Source organism: Bolinopsis microptera, chromosome 1, assembly GCF_026151205.1.
Source record: "Bolinopsis microptera isolate Bmic1 chromosome 1, MBARI_Bmic_1.0, whole genome shotgun sequence".
Lineage (NCBI taxonomy): Eukaryota > Metazoa > Ctenophora > Tentaculata > Lobata > Bolinopsidae > Bolinopsis > Bolinopsis microptera.
Window position 1 is genome coordinate 20,557,031 of NC_087072.1, and position 23,626 is coordinate 20,580,656.

The 23,626-nt window shown below is 39.9% G+C and overlaps 3 protein-coding genes across 3 annotated transcripts in view; 2 read left to right on the forward strand and 1 right to left on the reverse strand.

Annotated features, from left to right (window-relative positions):
* The window catches only part of LOC134824018 (uncharacterized), a 146,360-nt gene extending 145,520 nt beyond the window's left edge, over window positions 1-840 (forward strand). Inside the window, exons 99-100 of the mRNA XM_063835711.1 lie at window positions 359-470; window positions 782-840. Of these exons, the coding sequence (XP_063691781.1) occupies window positions 359-470; window positions 782-840 (171 nt within the window). The remainder of the gene's footprint in view (window positions 1-358; window positions 471-781) is intronic.
* Window positions 841-1,060: 220 nt separating this feature from the next.
* LOC134822519 (microtubule-actin cross-linking factor 1, isoforms 6/7-like) lies at window positions 1,061-16,656 on the forward strand. Its single transcript, XM_063833611.1, has 23 exons — window positions 1,061-1,084; window positions 1,423-1,581; window positions 1,788-1,935; window positions 2,076-2,209; window positions 2,391-2,613; window positions 2,764-2,879; window positions 8,064-8,182; window positions 8,366-8,557; window positions 8,667-8,772; window positions 9,138-9,309; window positions 9,458-9,612; window positions 9,835-9,956; window positions 10,171-10,277; window positions 10,599-10,724; window positions 11,827-11,945; window positions 12,570-12,674; window positions 13,302-13,472; window positions 13,770-14,037; window positions 14,322-14,485; window positions 14,628-14,842; window positions 14,982-15,173; window positions 15,371-15,494; window positions 15,704-16,656. The coding sequence occupies exons 1-23, from the start codon at window positions 1,067-1,069 to the stop codon at window positions 15,770-15,772; spliced, it is 3,324 nt and encodes a 1,107-aa protein (XP_063689681.1). The 5' UTR covers window positions 1,061-1,066; the 3' UTR covers window positions 15,773-16,656.
* An 8-nt stretch (window positions 16,657-16,664) lies between these two features.
* Window positions 16,665-18,329, reverse strand: LOC134822532 (uncharacterized). Its single transcript, XM_063833640.1, has 2 exons — window positions 17,268-18,329; window positions 16,665-17,004 (listed from the first exon to the last, which is right to left on the reverse strand). Exons 1-2 carry the CDS (start codon window positions 18,308-18,310, stop codon window positions 16,932-16,934), a joined length of 1,116 nt encoding a protein of 371 aa, XP_063689710.1. The 5' UTR covers window positions 18,311-18,329; the 3' UTR covers window positions 16,665-16,931.
* Window positions 18,330-23,626: the final 5,297 nt, after the last annotated feature.

Below are 23,626 nucleotides of genomic sequence, written 5' to 3' on the forward strand. Positions count from 1 at the left end.
TTGATCACCACGTGTTCTACAATCTGTAATCGTTGAGCAAAAACACGCTGATTTAACCAAGCTTTGAGCTCATCAGCTGACTTCCTTGAAATTAAATCTCTCGATGAAATACAACCTTTTAACACATTTAACTAAACTGCGACTGTCTATCAGTACCATTAACGTTTCTGAGGAATTAACACTTGAGGAAGTAACCTTGAGGTTACATCTCACATTAAATGGTTATCAGAGATCAGAGATATCTCAACTTATTTACCTCTTTAATGACGTTCTACTTTTCAAGTTTTTTAAGATAATAAAACTTCTTCCGACTTTTATTATACTCGTATTAACCAGACATCAGATATCTTCACCCCAGGAACAACTAGTAGATCTGGCCAGTATTTTCCACCCTCTGAACAGGGAAGTTGTAGCCAAGGAGACCAGCATCGACCTCCTCATTGAGAAGGGAGCCATGTTACTCACTGAAGGTTGGTTTAGTGGTTACTCTTCACGTACACAATAACCCCCTCTATGTAACTTTTCATTGAAGCACCCATCGAGGGTTCACTACCACCTTACGCACAAAATTGTGGTTTTATCCTGAGATGATAGATCATTGTCATGACTTCTGATTGATGAAACTGAGATGGTTACTATTTAACTTTAAAATGAGATGAAATAAGAATAGCCAGTGAGGTCAGGGCCAGTGAGGTCTGATGATTAATGAGAAGTTTCAGAACAGATTCACTGATAACCACTCACTCTCTCTTTCATCCAAAATGTTAATCTTAACTCCCAGGAGATGTAGACACCAGCCACTACGTGATAAAGAACATTAGCAGGTTAGAGATAGTATGATGAATGAACCATACCAGGCTCCGACAAACCTAGAGCACTGAATATGGTAATAGATACAGGTATTACTGAATATGTGTAATAGATACCAGGTAAGTCTACTGAATAGTAAAGATACCAGTTAGTCTACGAAATTAAGATACCAGTAGTCTACTAATATGTAATAGATACCAGGTGTCTACGAATAGCTAGATACCAGTATCTACTGAATATGTGTAATAGACTCAATATGTGTAATAGATACCAGGTTAGTCTTACTGAATATGTGTAATAGATACCAGGTTAGTCTTACTGAATATGTGTAATAGATACCAGGTAAGTCTTACTGAATATGTGTAATAGATACCAGGTAAGTCTTCATGCAAGTCTTAGCAATCACAATGATTTTAGAATGGATAATTTCACCACAATCTTAAGCCTGATGAGAGAAGCCGTAGTTTATTGTTCGGAGCCATAATATTGAAAATATTGTATTTGACAGTATTTTAATTGTAAATTGAATAATAAATGCTATTTTTTTTCTCTGATCGGGTGAAAAATTCCATAAAATAGACAGTAATTATAGCTGAATTAACCTTACCACAGAACAAGATAGACAGTGTGATGGGAAAGCTGTCCCGTTACGACACCGTGTTTCTGGGAGCAGACAAACCAGACCTCGAGCACATATCCCAACAAATCGACAGACTCGAGCAGTCCAAGACAGAACTCGCAGAAATTGAGAAACTCATCATTGAGATCGAGGTTTGTCTTCACAGCTCGAACTGTTTCAGGAGCTGTTTGAAATTATTTTAGAAACGTTACTGTAGTCAACACTGAACTGCCAAATATGAGCTATCATGTTAGGTCCTTACCTATTATTCATTTCTGGGATGACTACATTTAACACTGGTGAGTTTTGTCTTCATAGTGGTGTTATTAAACTTCAATTTATTATCATTTTACTTCAGGCCATGAACGTGGTTGAAGGAGCTGACGCTACCTTCGCTAGAAGAAAGCTGCAGCTGAGAACGAAGTTAGAGACAGTAGTTGCTGAGTGTGACAGTAAGATAAAGTCCCTGCAACTCTACGAGAGCAAGATAAAGACCATCGAGGGTGGTAAGTAGCTTGCTAGACTGGAGCTCAGTTGCCCTGGTAGCAATTTACCAAATAAAGATTAAATCATCGTTCAAAACTTAAAATATCAAAATTGAGTCCTTTTAATGTGCTGAATAAATTCATATGTAAATTCGTCCCAGATATGAATGCGCTGGAAGAGTGGATAAACACGAGTTGTGACACCCTAGCAGGTAACCTGGGCGAGAATGCAACCTTGCTGGAGTCTGTGAAGTTACTAGATGGAGAGATATCAGTCCAGAAGACTCATCTAGTGGTAAGTAGTGCAAGAGGAGATGTGTATTGTGTATATATCGACATAATATACACATAAAATATATATATTAGCTCTATGTTAGTCCAAGTGACAATTGTAGTTGACAACTTCTTTAGTTTTAGGAATTATTTAGTTCAGGCTACTTTTTCAATTCAAGAACTAATCTCAACACCTTCCTCAGGCTGTACGAAGAAACACGGAGAAGTTCCTGAAGGAGTACAAGCCACTGAAACAAGGACCAATACACCAGAAACTAATGGCAATAGAAGAGAACTTCATAGAGTTGGAGGACATCATAGTGGAGAGGAAGCTGAAATGTGAAGAGGAACACCAGCAAGTGGCTGGGTTCCAGGAGAAGATGAACAACATGTTCGACTGGATACACTCTAAGGAACAGGAACTCGGTTAGTGTTAATGTTGATGGTGTGATTTGTGTTATGAGGAGTTGTTGTTGATACTTCGATAGACGTTTGTATAAAGTAATCCTATCCTGTATAGTGCTTTGACTGACAGAGTAACAATTGTACCATCGTAATGATGCATTTCTGTTTCAGCATCTCAGTCGAAGGTTACGTTAGTTAAAGAACAGGTGACTGCCCAACTACAAGACCATATAGAAATGCAGCAAGACTTTGGCACAATGCAGGCTCAAATGGACACTCTTAACACGGTTTTTATTCTTCTTTCATTTTCCTACAATTTTACGTATACTAAATTATATTTAAATTTAAGAGGTTTTTAACGCTCATTGCTTTGTAATTGACCTGACACATGACCTTGACACAGAAAATTTCAGTCGACAGTAAACATTACCGACAGCCGGGTTTCGAACACAACCAACGTGACAAACGTTTCAAACAGACAGACAAACTTACAAACAAACATATCGAGCGTGCAGACAAATAACGTTACAAACACCAACAATTTAAAAGTAGAGAATATAAACAGCTCAAATACACAAAGCTCCCAACAAGTCATGACCACAGAAGAAGTTCTTCCCTCTATCTCTGCAGCGTCAGTAACCAGCGTCATGGCAGGAATACCGGCGTACCTAGCCGCTGGGATGACAGCAGCTGAATATGATCTCCATCAAAGAGTAGAGCATTCCAAAAAGATATGTGAAGAAAGGACACAAGAGATGATTCAAGAGAAGATGACAGAGCTGAACATATCCACCTCTGATGCGAGCTATCTGAGTATCAAACAGCAGGTCGAGAAGGAGTGCAGGACGGAGGTCGAGTCTTTGGGGGTTAATCCTAATACGGGAGCATCTGCGTTCAACCTCCAACCTGTTGATAGACCTCTTCAACATGTTGATAGACCACTTCCGCAGCCTAAACCTGTTTATATACCACAGCCTGAAGTGAAACCTGAATTCTCACAAATTATTGTTCAACAAGAGAAACTCACAGAGCAGAAAGAATTGAAGGCCAGCACAATTACTGAACAACATCATCATGTTGCGAGGACAGAAGAGGAGCAGCACAGTTGTCCTGAATGTGAGAAGGAGCGGCATATGAGAGACTGTATAACTCCTGGAGTATGCTCGATATCACCCCTCCAGTCTCCACCTTATGACGAGGAGACGATCCTGACTAACAGACTCCAGACTCTTCATCTGGATGATCACAGATTGAACTCTCACAAAGCAGGTGATCGTAGGATCAGGGATCACTCCTGTGAGGACCCTTACTGTAGGATGAGATACTCTGGTTCTAGATCTCACAGAGTTGCTTACAATAATACCCCAGTCCATCAGGAGAGACACTATCCACATTCCTCCGATCACTCCTGGAGAGCCAATGGAAGAGATGACCGGATTGACAGAATATCTTACGGAACAAGGCAGCACAGTCGAGGTGAGGTATTTGACTCTCCAATCACCTGCATCTCAACTAGATCCACTCCAGAAAGAGATGGTTGCAGGTCTGACAGAAATCAAGTTACGAGGCCTGTCGGTTATCATAACCGTCCATCTGAACATCATAGAGCTCGACCTAGTTATCAAGAATACCTGCAATTCCTCGACGAAAGAAACAGAAAAGAGGAGACGATCTCAAGAGCGTCAAGGTTACAGGAGGAACATGTAATGAGGACTACACGTTTCCATGATGACGATGTGTTACGGACTGCACAGAAAACTGAGCAAGATTTTGAGACCTTTTCCAGGAGATTGTCACTAATCGAAAAAGAGAATGGCCAAGGGATTGGTAGTTTTGATAATCGAAATTCGAGTTTATTTGATGGCGAGCACAGAGGAAAGTCAATTGGAGATCACTCATTGAATTCTAACAGGGCTTTACATGGCATTCCCAATATAAATCAAGGGTATAACTCAACACTCATAGAAAGCAATACAGAATTCAGAGGCGGTCAAATCAGTTCCAATTTTAATGGAGGTCAAAACAGTGCACATTACAGTAGTGGTCAATCAACTACCAATTTAGGTGGCAGTCAAAGTAGTACTAATTTAAGAGGCGAACAATTTAGTTCTCTTACTACCGGCGGTCAAAAAACTTTCAATCTTGGTGCTGATCAGAGCAATGAAAATTTGAACATTTACGCTGATTTTGGAGAAGTGGTGCAAGCTGTATCAGCTACTACGGAGAACTCTGTAGAAAGCAGACGAGCTGAAACTGTTGCCAAAAGTGTTAGAATTAGTCCTTTGGAGAGAGAGATTCACCAACACTCATCTCTACCTCTCTGGATGACGGACATAGTCTATACTGATTCCGAGAATGAGTTGGAGTATGAGTTTTTTCAAAATGTAGGAAACAGATTTTATTCACCTGAAATTCTGGAGATGCAAAATCAGACAGGAGAAGGTGCGTTTCAGTTTGAAGATATTCCCTCCGCCGATGTATCTGCTCATGGGAACGCAAGATCAACTGGTGGACTGGCAGGATTACGTTTTATGCCTCAGGAAGATCATAGAAATTCTAGCGAGCGCCGGGCCCTTGATTTTAGATATTTACAAAAGCATTGGAAAGAATTAGAAGATAACACTCAGAAAAACACAGACATGCCCGTAGACGTGAGCAAGCACGAAGAAAAAATGCGCACCAATCCTCCGATCAAATTTGATGGCACGTATGCACGAAATCTTGTGAAGAGTAGAGAAGAAATTCCCAACTGTACAAATGGCACAGGTGCTGACAGGAACCCTGGTAGCATGCATTCGCTAGGGAGCAAGCTAACCCGGGCTCTTCATCACCACTTTGGGGGCACAGGAAAGGTAACTCCAGACAGGGTAAGGAAAAGTTTCAGGGACCTCAAAGTTCACTCTCCCCGTCGCTCAGGATTCAGCACCAGCTCCTGTTCACCTGCCAGCACCGTAAGTAACCTACTTCCCTCCCATTATACCGGATCTAATGCTTCATCTCCGGTTGCTAGATCCGTCTCCCCTGGTGGGTCATTCCAAGGCAGAGCTGAAGTAATCAACAAAACATTCCAGTCTAGCTATGCTAGCCGGACAAAGAACGCATCAAAGCTCTGTGCTCGACACAGAATGCTGAGTCAGGGTAGTACCTGTAGTAGTTGTTCTTACGACTCCCTGCCCTGTAATGTGTACGCTATGAAGGTTGATAAAGGCAAACCAGTCGGTTCTCAGCATGTCTGTCAATCAGTTTCAAACAAAACGTCCTCGCGCCACAGCTTTCCATCAAATGGATCATCTCTTTTGTCGAAATCGACCCTGTCCTCTACGAGTTTTGATCACCACATTCCTAAGCACAAATACCCATCAACAGGGATACAACCTATTACCCCTTGCAAGTACAGCAATCTTGACACCCCTTGCAAATATGTTCCTATCAAGTTGAAAAGTGAGACTCAGTCCTCTCTTGAGTACAGGTTCGTAGCACCATCTTCACCTTCCTACCCTAAAGATTTCAATCGTCTGATTTCTCACCGCACTCCCTCTCCAAGAAATAATCTTGAGATTCCTTTTCGGAATTCTAGCAGCCCTGGACTGTACGAGCTAGACCCAACGCTTAAGAATTTTGACCAAGATAATTTTGGTTCATCAAAACAAACTCGGCACACTCTTCAAGAATCGGGATCAATCCTGAACTATCAACCCCTGGAACTTAATTTTCAGTCAGATACTTCAACTTATTCGAAGCGATTTTGTTCAGAGGAGCTTCTGAAAGAAATAAATTGTATCGATCAAGATTTTCAACAAACTAATACTCAGACAACTCAACAGAACGTTGATATCGCTCCATACGTAGCCACCCACACTGCTGCTAAAACGAACGCTAGAAAGAAAGATGCATTTAGTGATGATGTTAGTGGAGTGAAAACACCTCTGAATAATGGAATATCCTCTACTGATAGCAGCTTTTCTAAGAAGAACGTTATGAAGGAACAACAGAAGGCCAGGCTAAAACTTATGAAGGCACCACCAAAGGAGGTGACCGAGATATTATCGCCTAAAAGGCGTCCTGTACCACCTCCAAATGCTCCTGATCCTCCACTTAGACGGTTTGATACCACCGTTAATAAAGTCCCTACTGTCATCACCACTATAGCTGCTCCAGATCCACCGCCAAGACTTGATTTGGTTTATGATTCAGACCAAACATTTATTTCTACATTAGCACCTTTATTTGCCCCGGATCCACCCCCTCGACTAGATTTAATGCACCAAAGCCATCGTGTCCCTCATCTTGTTCCCACTCACCCGTCTCCACGTGAGAGGAACCCACCATCTGCTCAACCTATCCTTCCAGACTACACAATATCCTCTGAAGACCAGCTCACGGAATCAGAGAAGCAGTTCTACGACAAACTAGCCCAGACTCAGGTGGTCAAGGCTTCAATGACTGGAGCAGAGATAACTCGGCTTCTGCGGGATAGACGGATGAGCAGAATGAGCAACATCACTGAGCAGGATGAGATAACCACATCTCAGATAAGTGTGCTGCTGGAGGATATCGAATCCTCTTTGGATGAACTGAATGATAACGATCTTACTCCTTCTCAACTGCACCCCAGATCCCCAGTTCCCGAACACCCTCCTGGTCACCAGGATCATGATTTCTCTCGAAGTTACACAACCTCTAACTTCAACTTTACGTCATGCAACATGCAAGTTAGTGATCTCGGAGTCCGATCTGATAGTGCTGATAGTTTTGTGCTTCACGAGGCTGAGCTGAAGAGACAGGAAGCCATGAGGAGGCAGGAGACACTGAGGGCTCTCAATCAGAAGTTGGATACCATCAGAGAAGAGTTTGTGGTCACTGAGAAGCACAGAAATTTTGTGGAGACTGATAAGAATACGGATTTTCTGGACACTGATAGACGAAATATGGGATCCGTAACTTGTGAAATCGAAAAGATGGCGACAAAACCTGAAGAAATTGAGACCGCATCACCGGTTATGAAGCCTATATTTAATGGAAAAGATATGAGTTCGAATTTTCGGCATGGTTTCCGAGTGAAGCACCGGGAGAAAGTTAAGGAGTTTGATGGGGAAACGATTTGGAAAAGACAGATCGAAATCCTCAAGGATCTTCAGCGACAGGTTGGTAACACTTCGGCTATCACTATTAGTAGACTTTTCAGCGCCCAGTCTGACTGAATAAATTTGTAATTAAATACCGAATAAAACCCCCATTATTATGACATTATGACAACATATTACTCTGAACAGAACTGGGACACTCTCCTGACAGCACAACAGACAATGACTATGAAACAGTTTAACATAAAAAACAACCTAGCCCAGGATCCAGTAAGTTCCTCTACCAGCACATTATATTCTCACTATATTTAGGGTTTTTAGCGGAACTTTCTCAGTTATTGTTCACCACAGTCCTCTATTCACCAAGTTCACACAATTTTCTGACAGATGGGATTCGATCTGTTCACAAAGTTTGAGGAGCGGTACCCGGAGTTGGACCAACAGCTAGCTACACTGAACACCATGTGGGAGAACACTTGCAGGGGCTGTGTAGACAGGCAGAGAGTGTGAGTTTTTATATTTTCAGCTGATTAGACGATTTAACTTTCATTTAGTTGGTGGTATCTTTAGGGCTTATTAGTAAAATTCGGCATATCACTGGTAATCAATAACCATATGCAACTGTACAGTAACCGTCGTGGTCACATTCTTAGAAGATACATTAGATTTTGACATGCCTCCCTTCACAGGCTAGAAGAATCAATTAGCAGTCTGGATGAGTTCTGGTCGAACTACAACGAGTTCAGGGAGTGGTTGAGAGATACCAGTGAGGTACTGGAAGCTGAACCAGACCCAGGAGTAACTCTCCAGGATCAATTCGATGCTTCCAACGAGCTCCTCCAGAAACTTGAGACGAAGAAACCAGAGATAGATCATCTCAAGTAAGTAAAAGCTCCCCTCAACAAGTCAACAATACGAAATATTGAGGTCAGAGCAATTCTCAACGAAGGTTGTTAGTGGTAAAGTAGTTGATATAACCCATTGTTCTAGGGAGTTGGCGGGTAAGATACCGAGCAGTATTCTAGCTCAGATCGACGAGAAGGAGGCTCCTCTAAAAACAGAGTTGGAGGAGGCGGAGGAGATGCTCAACAACCAGGTTAGGAACTTCATTAATATCCTATTAACTTTGTCTCATAAAGATATAAAGCTTCCCATTTACATTGAGATTTTAGACATTTTATAGCTTTCATCACGGCGAATCGATGCAGCGTGTAAAGTGATTTTCAAGAGTTGTTGCTTGGCTGCAGCTATAAGGTGCTCACTGCTCAGTGCACACGGGCATTGTTTCAACTTCCATGTCTAACTGAATTTATGTAGAAGTATAGTATAGTAGCTGTATCGTGGCGCGTACTGGCAGCTATACTTGTCGTTTGGTCGAATCGTTGGGATTTGGAATGAACCGACAATAAAAAAGCAAAATACTATGTTTTGACTCTATTCCTGATTGACTTAATAATACAGGTCGAGTGTCTAAAATCGCGAATGGATCGTCTCAAGAAGGGTTGTGCTGCTGTAGCTGATTACAATGAAGAGGTCGGGGAACTGATCATATGGCTTAAGGAGTTCGAGCCGAAATTGAACATCTCAGTACAGCTGGACAGTACTGACCCTAAAGAGATCAAAAACCTCCAGGGTAATTTATTATACTGTTAGTTTTAAGCAGCGTTATTGATGTTAATCAAAGTGGAAACGAAATATTGGATTTGGTAAGGGGATGTGCTGATATGATTCACCTCGTTCACCAAAGTTAAGATTATCTTGTAAAATGATATAATTGTTAGGTAAGCAGCGAGTGTGGTTGAAGACCCTGGCAGAGAAGCAAGGTCCGTACGATCAGCTGGCTGAGAAAGGGCGGGAACTGTTGGATAAGAGTGAGGAGAGTGAACAGCACGGCATAAACGCCATTCTTCTCAATCTTGCTGAGGCCTGGGAACAGGTAGCTTTTTATTTTATTTCAACTACAATCATTTCTTATTTTCGCTTGTTGAAATTAACTGTTTCCACCTATAATTTGAAATCATTTACGTTAAAACATCAGATTTTCTTGAATCTCTCACAAAACACATCAAAACTACACGTTTAACTTAATGCACACTTCTGTATGGAACAGGTATTGGGTTTTTGTTTTGGGGTTTCCTTAAACCTGGTGATTGTGCAGGTAGGGGCGCTGGTCGAAGAGAAACGAATAAAGTTAGAGGATGGTTTTCAGCATGCACACCAGTTTGATAAGCACTTTAAGGAGTTAACTAGTTGGGTACAGGAGGCTGATGCACAAACCACGTATGTATTTCTCACTGTCTAATTACTTGGTTCTATGGAAAGATCTTGCTACTTAAGGCAACTAGATCTTTACTTTTATTGTCAAGACGATCCAGGAATCTGTGAAATTGTATACAATTTTGGGGTTATATAATATTAATATCTATGACGAAATTTTACCAGAGAGTAAAATTTTGGGTTATATATTTTCATATTTATGCTAGAATTTTACCAGAGAGCCAATGGACGACAACGATTTGCACAACAGAGTGGAAAGGCAACAGCTTCTTGTAACTGGGTTAAAGGAAAACGAAGCTCGTTTTGATCACATTTTTGTCCTCGGTAGGTGTAATCATTATTAATAATAATATTATAGGGAACGGAAATATAACCTCCCGAAATTCATCCCCTTGTCAGTTTAAAGGCTTTTTAGAGTTGTGTTTTATAGAGTCAAGTGTGGGTGCATCAAATCACATGTAATGGAGCTAGGAACTGGGGTGAAACGTCGTACAATGTACGGTACATAATGTACGGTACATAATGTACGGTACATAATGTACGGTACATAATGTACGGTACAGAATGTACGGTACATAAACAAAGAAAAAAAGTTGCATCAGATAAGATAAGATTAACAGGGAATATAATAAGTATTATTTCCAGGAGAAGGACTGATATCCCTGTGTACCCCAGCAGCCTCGGTTCCTGTATCAGAGAAACTAGAGTCTCTCCAGGAGCAGTGGGAGGCTCTCAAACAGCACTGTGTTAAAGAGCAGGAGACTCTAAAAGGTAGGATCTTGGTCTGGACAGCGGACTTTTAAAGTGTTAAGTCTGTTGTATAGCGCCATGCACTACTGGGCCGCGCCGCGCATCAAATAATGCTTCTCGCTACCATGTACCATGCACACTTCTCAAGATCGTAGCACTACTGTGCCGCTACGAGCTGGGAAGGGCTGACATGGTCAATCAAATACTTTTGATTTACAATCAATTAAGTCGCCCGGTCGGTTAATTAGATAACGTAGAAGAGTATATCTGATATTTACCTCATACTACACAACTTTCAGAGCTTTCCTTGTAGTATTTAGTAGGGATCATCACGGCTCTTGCCAGACAAAGTGAAACAAGGCAAATGAGTGGTGAAAACTAAATGTGGTTAGCGCATAATTCTGTTGGAACTTTTTATCTTGATCTCTTGTTTGGATGCATAACTTTTAGAGCAGCATATTTATAGTTTAAGCTACTGTGTATGTTTACACTATGTTTATTGTTTAGCCAAGTTGGGGTCCGCCTTACTTACTTGTCTTTATAGTTCCTATAATTGGGCTTGCCAACTTAAGTGAGACCATTGTAATTTATATTCATTAATCTTAGTAAAAGTCCGTACAGAAAAGTCGATTATTTCTTTTAGTTTTCACCAGTCGTTTGCCTTGTCTCATAGTGCCTGTCATGGTATCGTGGCACCAACTCGCACAACTCTTTAAGAAAAGTAGGTCGTCTTCAAATTACAGTGAATATTTGCAGTTTTCCAGACTTTGATTGGGTTCTGAAACTAAGTTTAATCGTTTTCTCGTGCAATTTTAGGTAATGTAAAGTCATAAAATGAGTTTATAACAATATTGATATTTTGGTTATTTCCAAGCGCTCTATCAGAAAACACATCGTAGCTTCTTTAGTGGGGGGAGGGGGGTTACCACTACTACAGATACACTGTACACCAAACTTACCTTCACAAGCATGCGTTCTCACTTGGTCCCATGAGCGGGGAATAGAGCAGCAGCTCAGTGACGTCATAATCACGTGACCTTGTACTCAATAAATCTCTTTATAGAAATACACTACATTTAGTTTATGGACATGTTATTGATTTTTTAATTCCGTCTATCTTTAGGAACCGTTGACAATATGGTAGAAATGAAAGCAAAGATAGATTTCTACGGCCAATGGGTGAACGACGTTGTTGAACACTGTTCCCAATTGAATGAAGAGCTTCCCGACGATCTTCCAAAGGTAGACTAAAACATTTATTTAATCAATGTTTCATTAGTACTGTTGTTACTTTTTTCTCATCTAAATTAGTTCATAAATACTAATAAAGTAATAAGCTTTGTACGATACAATGTGATTTTAAACCGCTTGAAATGTGAGGGTAAAATGGGAGTGTGATCATAAAAACTTTACCAAGGTTGAAGATCGACATGAGCCGTCACCGAGCAATTCTAAATTTTCTAGCAGACTCAATTGGTACAATCGTGCACAAAAATAAAAAAGTCGTGAATAAACAATTGACTGAATTGCATTGATTGAAGTGATTGCATCATAAAAGGACTCTGTTGTCTGTTCTGTATTTTTTCCAATGTTTCTATATTTGACATTGATTGTATGTAAATTTCTTGGAATGATTGTTTTTGTAAAACTTATATCTTACATTCCTTGGTTTACTTTCTATTCTGCATCGTGATGATATTACTAATATTACTAATATGTAGTAATTAAGGGTTATCATTTAACAGTTAAGTTCTGAATGTCCAAGTTCTGTCAGTAACTGATAGTGATAATTATCAACTTTGCCGCGTTAAAATCTGAGAATATCACTCCTAGTTTTGAGCTAACACCCGATATATATATTTTCAGATAAGGAAGATGGTTGACGGAGTTTTCGAGTTCACCAAAGAACTGCAAAACCAAGCACCGTTCCTGAACGACCTACTCGAACAGTGTGCTCTCCACGAGGAACAGGTAAACTCCACCTCTTTCATATTGTACAGGGATTTTAATATCATTTAAATTAAATATCTATCAGACCTGACGTGATGTATAGATTAAAGTATGTATTAACTTGTTGGTTTATACCTCTGCATTGCTATTAGCTTGTGCGAGATTTGTGGTTAAATACCCTATTAGTTATAGTAACCACTAAGGACCAGTACCCATGTGACCTGTCCGAGTGGGTCAGTGCAATTCTTGACATATCCATTATCCACGGTCAACTTTATAGCCAATAATTGACGTCAGTACCAACCCCTACAACAACTTTTACCACTGATCAACCCTGTAAACCTTCTCCTGTACTGGTATTTATCTTCCGAAAGCCGTTTACCATTTGATTATTTTGAAGTAATACGACCGTTTAAATCGTGAAAGCATTAAATCTAATAGCGCGGTTAGAGTGTTTACATACAATAACTACTATGAATTATATCTCTTGTTCCACTGGGGCCTTAGATATCTGAATGTTGCAACATCAACATCTTGAAACTATGAAACTATGAAACGCATCCGCGGACAATTATTTTAGACAGTTTTAATTAAACTAGGGATGCTATGATCACTGTCACTCCCACTAAAAGGTTGCTCCCTCTACAGGGAACTCTCTCAGCTGATTTATCGTCAGACATAGAGGACGTGAAAGACAGATGGGGTGAGGTTTGTCAGTTCCTAGATGAAAGGTTTATAGAGATCCGACAGAAGCAGATGGAATTAGCCAGACGACCTGCACCAAAACCTGCTAAGGAACCTAAAACTGATGCCGAAAAGGTTAACGTCCACTTCAACATTATTTTGTATAAGTGAGCATGCATATTACAAATCTCTATCCCAGCCTCACGTTTTCAATTATACTCAGCTTGATAAATTATGTCATCCCTACTTTGAAGTCAAAGGAATAAGTATAACTTTGTGGCTAAAGGTATACTGACTCCATTACACAGTAGCGAAAAGCTGGCCTCTCATTTCCAACCTTTTATTGTATTTATATGGCAATTTCGAGCTTTTAATGGCCAGTATTCCGCGGCGGTGCTGTAATCAGCTAATAATAACACCCCTTTTACCCAGGTTGACCTAGAAGTCCAGAACGTGGTAGCCTCCTGCTGCTGTGAGAGCAAGTTTAAGTGTGAGATGGTGAGTGCGGGCAAGTACAAGTTTGGTGAGATGCAGAAAAAGCATCTGGTTCGGATACTCCGGACTAACATTGTGGTGAGAGTGGGAGGGGGTTGGGAGACGATGGAGAGTTTCCTCAACCAGCACGATCCTTGTAGAGTTACTGGCAAAGGGAATGTTGAGAGTATCTTGGCTAACCTGCCTAAACCTGGGGAGGCGTTAGGTGAGGGCATGAATTATGTAGAATTAGGTTATCCATCTAAATTAGTTATTGGTGTCTCCTTCCAATTAATCAGACTGATGATTATGACGTTAGGTAATATTTAATTAGGTTTTATGTGTCTGAGGAAATGGTTGGTGTTCTTTGTTAGAGTGCAAGATTATATTCTGAGAGATTTAATTTATAGTTACACTTTATTCACAGTATAGTAGAAGGTATTAGGTAAGATCGATCTCCTTACACTTACAGAAGATCTCGAGGGCGTAATATCACAAATATTCTCGCAGGTCTGATGAGTGCCAACTTGACGAGGAATAAGACCGTGATAGGGCATGTAGACAGCTCGAGGAGTACTTCTAAACTGCAGAGTTGCTCTGGAACTGTCGAGTCAACTAGAGAAACAGAAACTGATACTGATTTTGCTCATGCTAAGGGCGCACAAAGATTTATGGTTAGTTGCTTCATAACATAAAATATTCTGCACTTAAGTTAAGATGTAATGCAAAACTTCAGATCATATAAAAACACCTCCCCCAAACCATAGTATGAGAACACTGCGTATTAAATGTAACTTCTAATCCACAACAACCCAGTCCCGGAATGAGAAGAGCAAGATGACAGGGAAAACCACCACCAGGACACCGACTAAAACAACACAGAGGAAAATGTTCACTCCGGTCACCAACCCCAGGAAGAATGGAGCCGGGAAGCTGGGGACTGGTACTAGAGCTAAATCTGCTGCCTCCACCTCCTCCCTCTCCTCAAGGTCCGCCACGCGCAGCACGCTTACTCCTGACAGACAAAACATGTGGGTTTCCTTATTGCTACAAGAGTATTACTGTAAACTTTGATTTATGGTATTGTCTTGATCACGATATTGGTTGAATACAACAAAGAGTGCAGAATATTTATCCTCCCACAATTAAATAAGTGATATAAATTGTCAGACCCCTGAGAAGAAGTAAGAGCTACGGTATGGGTGACCCAGAGCCGGTGACCCCAAAAGGGAGAAACAGGCACCCCTCTGGAGGATCAACATCTGGTGCGAACCCCAAGGTCCTGTCAGATAGGTTTTCTACTTTTAGCCCTGCCAAAGGAATCAAGAGGAGTGAGAGTGATTCTGATATCCAGAAACGCAGGTATGTTCGATTCCTTGAACTATAACATTGGCACATTATGACCCGAACAGTTCACCTTTTCCAGCTGAAGAAATTGTTCTACCTTTTACCCTCTGTGATTGCTTTATTAACCTGAATATAAGTTGCGAAGTTCAGTTCTAGTTAATTAACTAAAGTCTGGAGCACCTAACTTTTATAAACAGCTCTTTAAACTTCAGGTCAGGTATTCCAGTACCTACTAAACCGTCAGGCATCCCTGTCTCCAAGAGTCGATCCGGATCAATCGGGAGGTCCCCCAGCGGCGATCTTACTTCTGCCTTCTCCAGATCAGCCAGCCTCAGGGTCAGTTATAACTTTAGTCTGTTAAATTAGTTCTAGGTCTGTAAAGGCTAGTCCAATTTTGACCCTGCATAAAATGTCAACTCATCACGGCATATGTGTTTATCTACACTGCAACTACACATGCAATTGGTCTCTCGTTGAATAACAGTGATGCACGTTTGAACAATCAGTCTGTGGTCACATAAAATTACACTTTTTTCATTTTACAGGGATCGAAAGGGTCAAGTCCAGGACGACCAAAAATAGTGGTTACTGATGACGACGATGAAACGTTTTGAAGGAAACTGTTTATGAGAACGTTTGACGAAGGATCAGATGTGTGGCAAGAGTTCTCTCATGAATGTATCACATGACACATAGGGATGTATTATATAGATTCACGGACAAGCTAACTGTATCGTGTTCATACACAGACACCTCACTTACTATGAGTTTAATCAGGCCAGATACAACAATTTTAGGATAAATCTATATCTACTTATAGTTCGTAGGACATATTTTCTGGTTTCTAATTTTTAGTCAAACAAAATATTGATAGTGATCTTTGTTTTAGAATCACCATTGGTCTAAATGATTGTCGTAAGCCAATGAATGCGAATTATATTAAGGTACAAATTTTAAAATAGACTATTTGTAACAATAACGGAGTTCAATTTTTTCCAGTTTTTTAATTTAGAACCAGCTTTTACTTTCTGGTTACCTTATAAATATTGAATATTATATTTGTGATTAAGAAGGCATGTATTGTGTGTCGAAAAACAGGTCGAATGTCTATCATGAAGATTTTTAACGTTGAGTTAACTTTATTTATTTATTTTTGTATTATATTAATACACGATAATATAAGATGGGCAGAGCCCGTTAGGCAGATTTTTTGCAGAGGTTTTCGTAGTCAAGTTACAGGTATTTTGCATAGTTATCCAGAAGTTTCGATTTTGAGAATTGGTGAGGAAAGTTGTGGACAAAATTATGCAGATTTACGTTGCAGATTGCAATTATAAAAGGAGTCAATTATGTGTCTCAATTTTACATATTGGACATCCTTTGATATTTTAAATTTGAGACTGAATCCGAGACTGAAGGATAACTGTTCGCTAATTTTCTTTAGTCTAAAACATTTTATGATGTAAGTATTTGTAGTATATTGAATTGGAAGCATTGACTCAAGAGTTTTTAGGAGTTTTAAATTTAACAAGAAAGCTATAACAACAATCATAAAATAATTTAAACAAACTAAAGCAAAACACAAATATGAACAATTAAAGTCCGTCCACAAAATATGGGATGAGAATTGTCTGATAATCTGAGGTTCAGGGGGGAGTCAGCTGCCGAGCAACATCTATAAAGTTCGTTAGGGATTCTAAACCCAGTTATTGTGAGGATATCAATAACAAATGTGAGGTTATCAGTTACAGCAGTTAGGTTATCCGTAACAAGTTACACAACCACATCTAGAGAGGGTTTCCATTTCAAATCTGCATTCTTCACCGAGTTCGCTATTGATACTTTCCTGCGGGATTTCAAGATTTAAGAACACGTTCACACCTTTAAACATACCTTTTCAATAAAATAAAAGAATCGATTTTAAGTAATGTCAGCAATTTTCCATCAAAGCAGATGATTAGAAGATTAGATTATTGATAATGGCATCCTAGAAACAAAGTATTGCCATTACCTAATAGTAATACTAATAGCTACTGTCACTGACAATAACATCTGATTTTATTTTGCAAAAGCGTAATAAAGAATAAAGCATATTCAGTATTCACTCACCTCAAACAGATCTTAGTAAGGTCTACAGCAGAACTGCTTGATCTGACTGTAACACTCATGTTCTCTGAAATTTTCTGGTAACCTTTAATAAAGAATTCCCTGAACCGCTTCATTCTGGTAAAGTAGATAAGGGGGTTGAGCACAGAGTTAATACCCACCGAGAGGGTAATGGTTGCTGGCCAACTGTACCAGTGCATGAAGACAGTGCCATACATACTGTTGTAGGTGTACCCTTGTCTGAACCTGATGTGGAAATACATGTAGTTCACCACCACTGGAAAGTTACAGATCCAGTAGACTATCGTCACCATCATGATGGTCAAGGTAGCTTCGCTCTGCATCTTGGCAACCCTGTCACTGCACTGAAGCCTGCGTCTCCTGACGTGCAGCACCCCAAAGGAAGCTATGCAAGAGATAGTAACCGGGAAGATAGGGAGAAGGAGCTGGACTTGGTTGGCTATCATCTTGAAGTGCCAGTAAGTGTTAACCTCTGCAATGTCCTCCTGGCAAAGGACAGAGTCCTTGAAGTAGGTGTAACTAGTGTTGGTGTGAGCGGCTGCTATGAGTGGTATTCCGCTCCTCGTCACCAGAAGCAGGAGGTAACCACCAACAATTCCCAGAATCAGCTTACACCGGACCATGCCCAGTGGCCTGACCAGGGTGTAGGTTCGAGAGAAACTGAGTATAGCAACAAGGAAGATGGAGAGATAAGGGAGCACAGTCCACATCACCCCCCAAATATAACAAAACAGGGCGTTGTCGAAGAACACCGGATCCCTACCTTCCAGGAAACTGAGCATTACCGGGAGCATGCCCAAGCAGATTAGTGTGTCCGTGATGGCGATGCACACGAAGAGGCTGTCAAAGCAGAGCTTCTTCTCGTTGATGTAGATCTTGCTGGACAAGTCCATGCTGAAGTGTATGATGGCAGGGATGTTGCCCAGGAGCCCGAGGATAATGATGAGGATGCAGAGCACCCCACAGAAGGTGTCTCCAGCACTGCTCATGTCCGGGGGAGATGGTGTCGGGGAGTAGGTGGTCATACTCGTACTCGCACTGTTCATTACTGTTAATTAGTGATGTTGTTAGTGTGGCTTTACAATGAATCATTACTAGTCGATATAAAAAATAAAATAGAAAAACATTTTATGAATGGTATAACATATAAATGAGGATTCTGGTGGTAGGGTGGGGTTTAATTTTTTAACGTGACAATAATTCTGGAATTTGATAGGTCTACGGCGAAAGCTGATTGGATTTGGTTTATTGCTGTCACGTGTCAAAAAATATGCCTCACCTCCCCACAAGGATCTTTATTTATAATCATTAGTAAAACTAAAAGGGATTTGTAATTGTGGATATAAAATCAGTTTGAATCTATTTTGAACGCCAAAGTCCAAACCCGATTCACAACGCATAATATTGTGTTGCCTTCCAAGAGCTATACTATACTGCTACTGCTAGTGTAGTGCTTATAGTTCAAAATATTCATGAATTTATACAATCAGCTACTAAACACATATTATGCACTTAAATTAAGCACGTCACAAAACATTTATCAAAGATTTACTAATTTAATACAAAATTGCAATTAAAGGAATTAATTGAATGACTTGTAATTCATAAATCCCGAAGCTTATATTTCATGTGCGTTTAGTTTGCTCAGATATTAAAACTAAGTGAAGCGGCTTCAAAATCCAATTTTAAATTAAAAAATTACGAGTGGGTATGCAGTATTCAAAATAAATAAACGCACAATCCAGAGCACAATCTTTGACTTTATAGTCGTATATTAATATTATTACAATCGCACAGGAGCGGTGCGTGATTACCCAGACTGGCAATATAAAATCACCGCCATGACCAAGCTCAATAAAGAGCGGCCATGTTCCTATCTATAGTTATTTCTAAAACCACCACGCTTTCATAATCATATTACATAACTATTTAATTCAAATTGTACGTTCGTAGGTCACGTCTCAGTCTACCATGAGCGGTGCCAAATTTTGCTTAAATTTCAAATTAATTCAGTACTCTAACTGGCTAAAAAGTCGATATTTTAAAATGGTCCCCGGTATTTCGTTGGCTCCCAGTTATGATGACTGTTCAATTAAAGTTGCGAATCCATCCTTTGTGTCTAACCTCATGAGACTGTTAGATCAGAAAGCTGCGTAAAGGTTTTTATAACAAAAACAACGCATAATTTTATATTACTTTAAGTTTATACTGGTGTTACGAGATTTTTTAAAAGTTAAATTTTTTTTGATTTACAAATACAATTACAAATTACATCTCGTGATCTCGTCGTTAAGTTTTGAATGACTGATGAGTGCGGAGCTGAGTTAAGTTGGCAGCAGTTAAAAATGAATTTGTTTTAATAATTGATGCTTATAATTATATAACATCAAGTAGAAATTTCAAGCTGTTCGTCCGATTATATATATTACGGCACGTATAGCACGTATAGCACGTATAGCACGACATTATTTTGTTGATCATGTGATCAAAAATCGACGCAGATCACGCGTGAGAACAGGAGGCTGACAAATTAAAATGGGGACCCTCGATTATCGTTTACAATTACCCTGAGAAACTCGCTTTGAAGCCAAAAAATCACATTTTCTCCCATAACTTCAAAGGGAAGCATTTTAGGGTGTTTTGTTGTTCATAACTCATATATAAATGTGCTAGTTGCGGTTATTTTGCACCCTTCAAAAAGTCACTAGCACATTCTTATCAAAATTTTAGAAAAATCAGTAAATATTAAAAACGAAAAATGTGCCTAAATTTGTTGTTGGCTTTGAGGTCCAATAGATCAGAAGGTGAATGAGTAAAAACATTTTTGAGGGCATCAAAAACTGCGCCAGAATTCAGAGAACAATTTGATGTCAAGCATCAAATAATCCGATCTTCCCTGACTGACTTTTTGTTAAAATAAGCCTGAAAAGGACAATTTTAGCTTTTTGACTTTAAAAATTTATAAAACACCAGCTTTTTTAGATACGATATCAAGATTTTACACACGCCTTGACATAGATGTGAATAAACGGCGAACAAAATTTCAACCCGATACCGCAAGAAATGATTAACTTATAGCGTCTCAACCACAAAATAATTTTTTCCGAAAATTGCACTTTTAACCAGGAAATACTCGATTACAAAAATACGTATTCTCAAAATAATTTTTTTTGGTGTGGAAACGGTGCGCTAGAAGGTCACTGAACTGCCTATGAGGTCATTTGGTCTGGACAAATTTGGGGTATGCCCCCTTAATGGTTATCTGATGCAGTGGAATATTATATAAGTTGTATGATTCGATATAATAAAGCTAGGCAAGATGTTCATTGTCCAATGTCCATTAATATTACTCTGATACCTTGCCGGCTGCCGCACCCAAGTCCCAAATTCTCTCAACGTGCAAGTTTTAACTTTTACGCTCGTAGCTGGGACTGGTAAAATTCATTAAAAAATTCATAAAAATCCGTAAAATTCATTAACAAAACTTACCTAGTATAGCTTGGAGGGGGATTTTTTTAAAACATATAGTTATAGTTATACGTGATACCAGATACGAAAAGTTGTTTTAGCAGGAGCTTTCATGATACATGTGTAAATCATCTTGCTGCTATGACTGAGCAAGTAAACTTGCATCTTTCGTGGTACTCTGGAATAGAAAACATCATCAAGTGCTTCAACAACATTGATCCTAGAACATATGCAAGGAACTCTTCGCTTTTACTCAATGCAACTGCGTTTGCAGACGCTTGCAGTCCAGACGAGCTGGTTAATAACTTTCAAAACCTGTTTACAGACTCCTGGAGATCAAAGATTAACGAGAGCAGGAAACTCACTTTCTACAAGGACGTCAAAACAGTCTTTGCATGGGAGCCTTACCTAGATTATGCAAGAACTCTCGATGACAGAAGATCAACAGCTCAAATAAGGTGCAGTTCTCACAGACTCAGCATAGAAATTGGGAGATACGAAAACACACCTCTAGAGAGCAGAACTTGCACCTTTTGTGAACTGAAAGGATCAACCGGGATCATAGAGGATGAAACACACTTTCTCACTTCCTGCCCACAAGGGAAGGCTATCAGAGACAAGTTTACCAGAGCTAGTGAAAGCTTGGGAAACAGCAATGACAACGGACTGACCAACATTGTCAACACTCTCTCTCGTACCCAAGATCTTTACGGTAACCTTAACGAGCAGGATGTGAACTTGATTAGACTTTCATGCTCAACCATCAGAGAAATGTACAGTCTGAACCTCAAGCACAAAGACAGCCTTCGTGATGAAGATGGAAAGTAGTCCTTCAGCTCTTTTTTGCTTTTCTCGTTCTTCCTTTCCTTCTCCTCTTGCTTTGGATCTGTGACGGATGCTATGAGCGACTCTTGGGACTTTCCGTCCCTACATGGGCTTCCGGCCGTGCGTCCATGTAGGAACTGTGGGGCCTTCAGAGTGATAGGGTTACAATGGTTGTCAGTACAGCAATGGATCGCTCCATTGGCCCGACCTCCGAGACGGGGTATCCGAGAGGACCCTGGTCGTGACCAGCTCTGCACCAAAAGGTGTATTCTGGTGTCTGAAATCTTGGACCGTAGTCTGCGTACGGGGTAGACTGCCACGGACGATTATGTTACATGGGCCGCTCACTGCATTCTGATTTTAGCCAGACCTCAGCAGGTGGTTTGTCTCCACTCTTGTTTCTTTTTTCTTGTCCCCCTGCATCCTGTCCTTCCCCTTTGCTTCCCCCTCTTTCAGTCTTCATTTTCAGCATCAGCCTCATCAGTTTTAGTATTCAGAGCCACTTGCTCCTACAACCGTACCTTACTGGCTCACTGCATTTGGCCCAAACGGCATTTTAATTTTCCGTTTTTTAACTTGCTTACTGTGCATTTAACTTTTTTGCCCTAGCGACTAGCGCGCGTTCGTGTTCCCGAGCCTGTCCCCTTATTCTCTCAGAACACCTCGGGTACACTTGTTCGTCCAAGTACCTAGTGGTAGACACTTTGACAGTCATCACACTGTTATGGATTTGGCACAGTTGACATGAAAACTTTTTCTTATCAGTCATTATCATGTCACCCATCACAACATTTTGAACTTCGATAGTACCTCACATGAATTTATCGACAGTTAACTCTCTTTCACTACGACATACTTAACTTTGTCACACAGTATCACATTTTCATTAGACACCTACATTTTGAGAATCATTTAATTTTCGAATGGAATTTTACCGAATTAAACCGAGTGTGTGTGTTTAAGCGATTTGTACAACATTTCTGTAATGTTTCAAATTATATTCAAATGTTCTAAAAAAAATGTTCTTCAGCTATACTAGGGATGATGTTGTAAAGGGGTGATTATATATTATGATGGACTGATGTCAATGATGAGGGGTGTGTGATGTGCAAGGGTGGAGTGGAGAGATGATGCAAATGAAGATGATGAAGATGATGATGATGATGATGATGATGATGATGATGATGGGAAAATGTTTTAAATTTACATTACAATAACATTCAAATTAAAAACTAGGCTTCTGAGGTAGATGAAAAGGAAATGCCAGATGGCCTGGTCTTTAGGAATGAAATTGAAGCAATCTTAGGAAGGATGGGGTCTCTAGTTTGCTACTGGAAGAATAAAAAGAGTTCTGACAAGCTTTGCGCATAGTTTAGTTGTACGACTCAGCCATGATTAATGATTTGGCCACAAAGAAACTTAAACTAGTGGCTTGTGATCAAATTGAATCTATTGATAATCATATCACTGATCAATGTGATTATCGATATATTCGAGTTTGCTAGAGCATTTGGCCGCATGTTAAGCTACCGACACACAAGTTCATGATCGATTTTATGAAATAGGAGACACGACAGTACTTGCAATCTCCTAGCTCGTGCGGTTATGCTAGGATAAATTACATTGTTATGAAGTGATGTACTGTCACTGAGGTAATATCGTGGTTTTATAGATCTAATACAATCACGGTTGAGGCTACGATATGTACCTACCATGGTAGCAAGTATACAACTAGTAATACTTCAAGAATAATACTGTACGTGTGTGGTTATAAACTTATGAAGGCTTCCGCAATCTGCCTGATTACTCGATAATAGTGGAGCAAGAGGGTTATGGTCAGAATTATGAATAGCTTCGGGGTTATCGTTAGGGTTAGGGTTAGGATTAGGATTTATGTAAAACCGTTTTGTTCGGCTGCAAAATCATAAAAACTAAAGTCACGTGATAATTGTTGGGCGAGCGAATTAGTAAAAGCCGACTAAAACACACAATTTCATGTCTAGTGCATTTAAAGACTGTGAGCTAATAAACTGTATAACTACCACTAA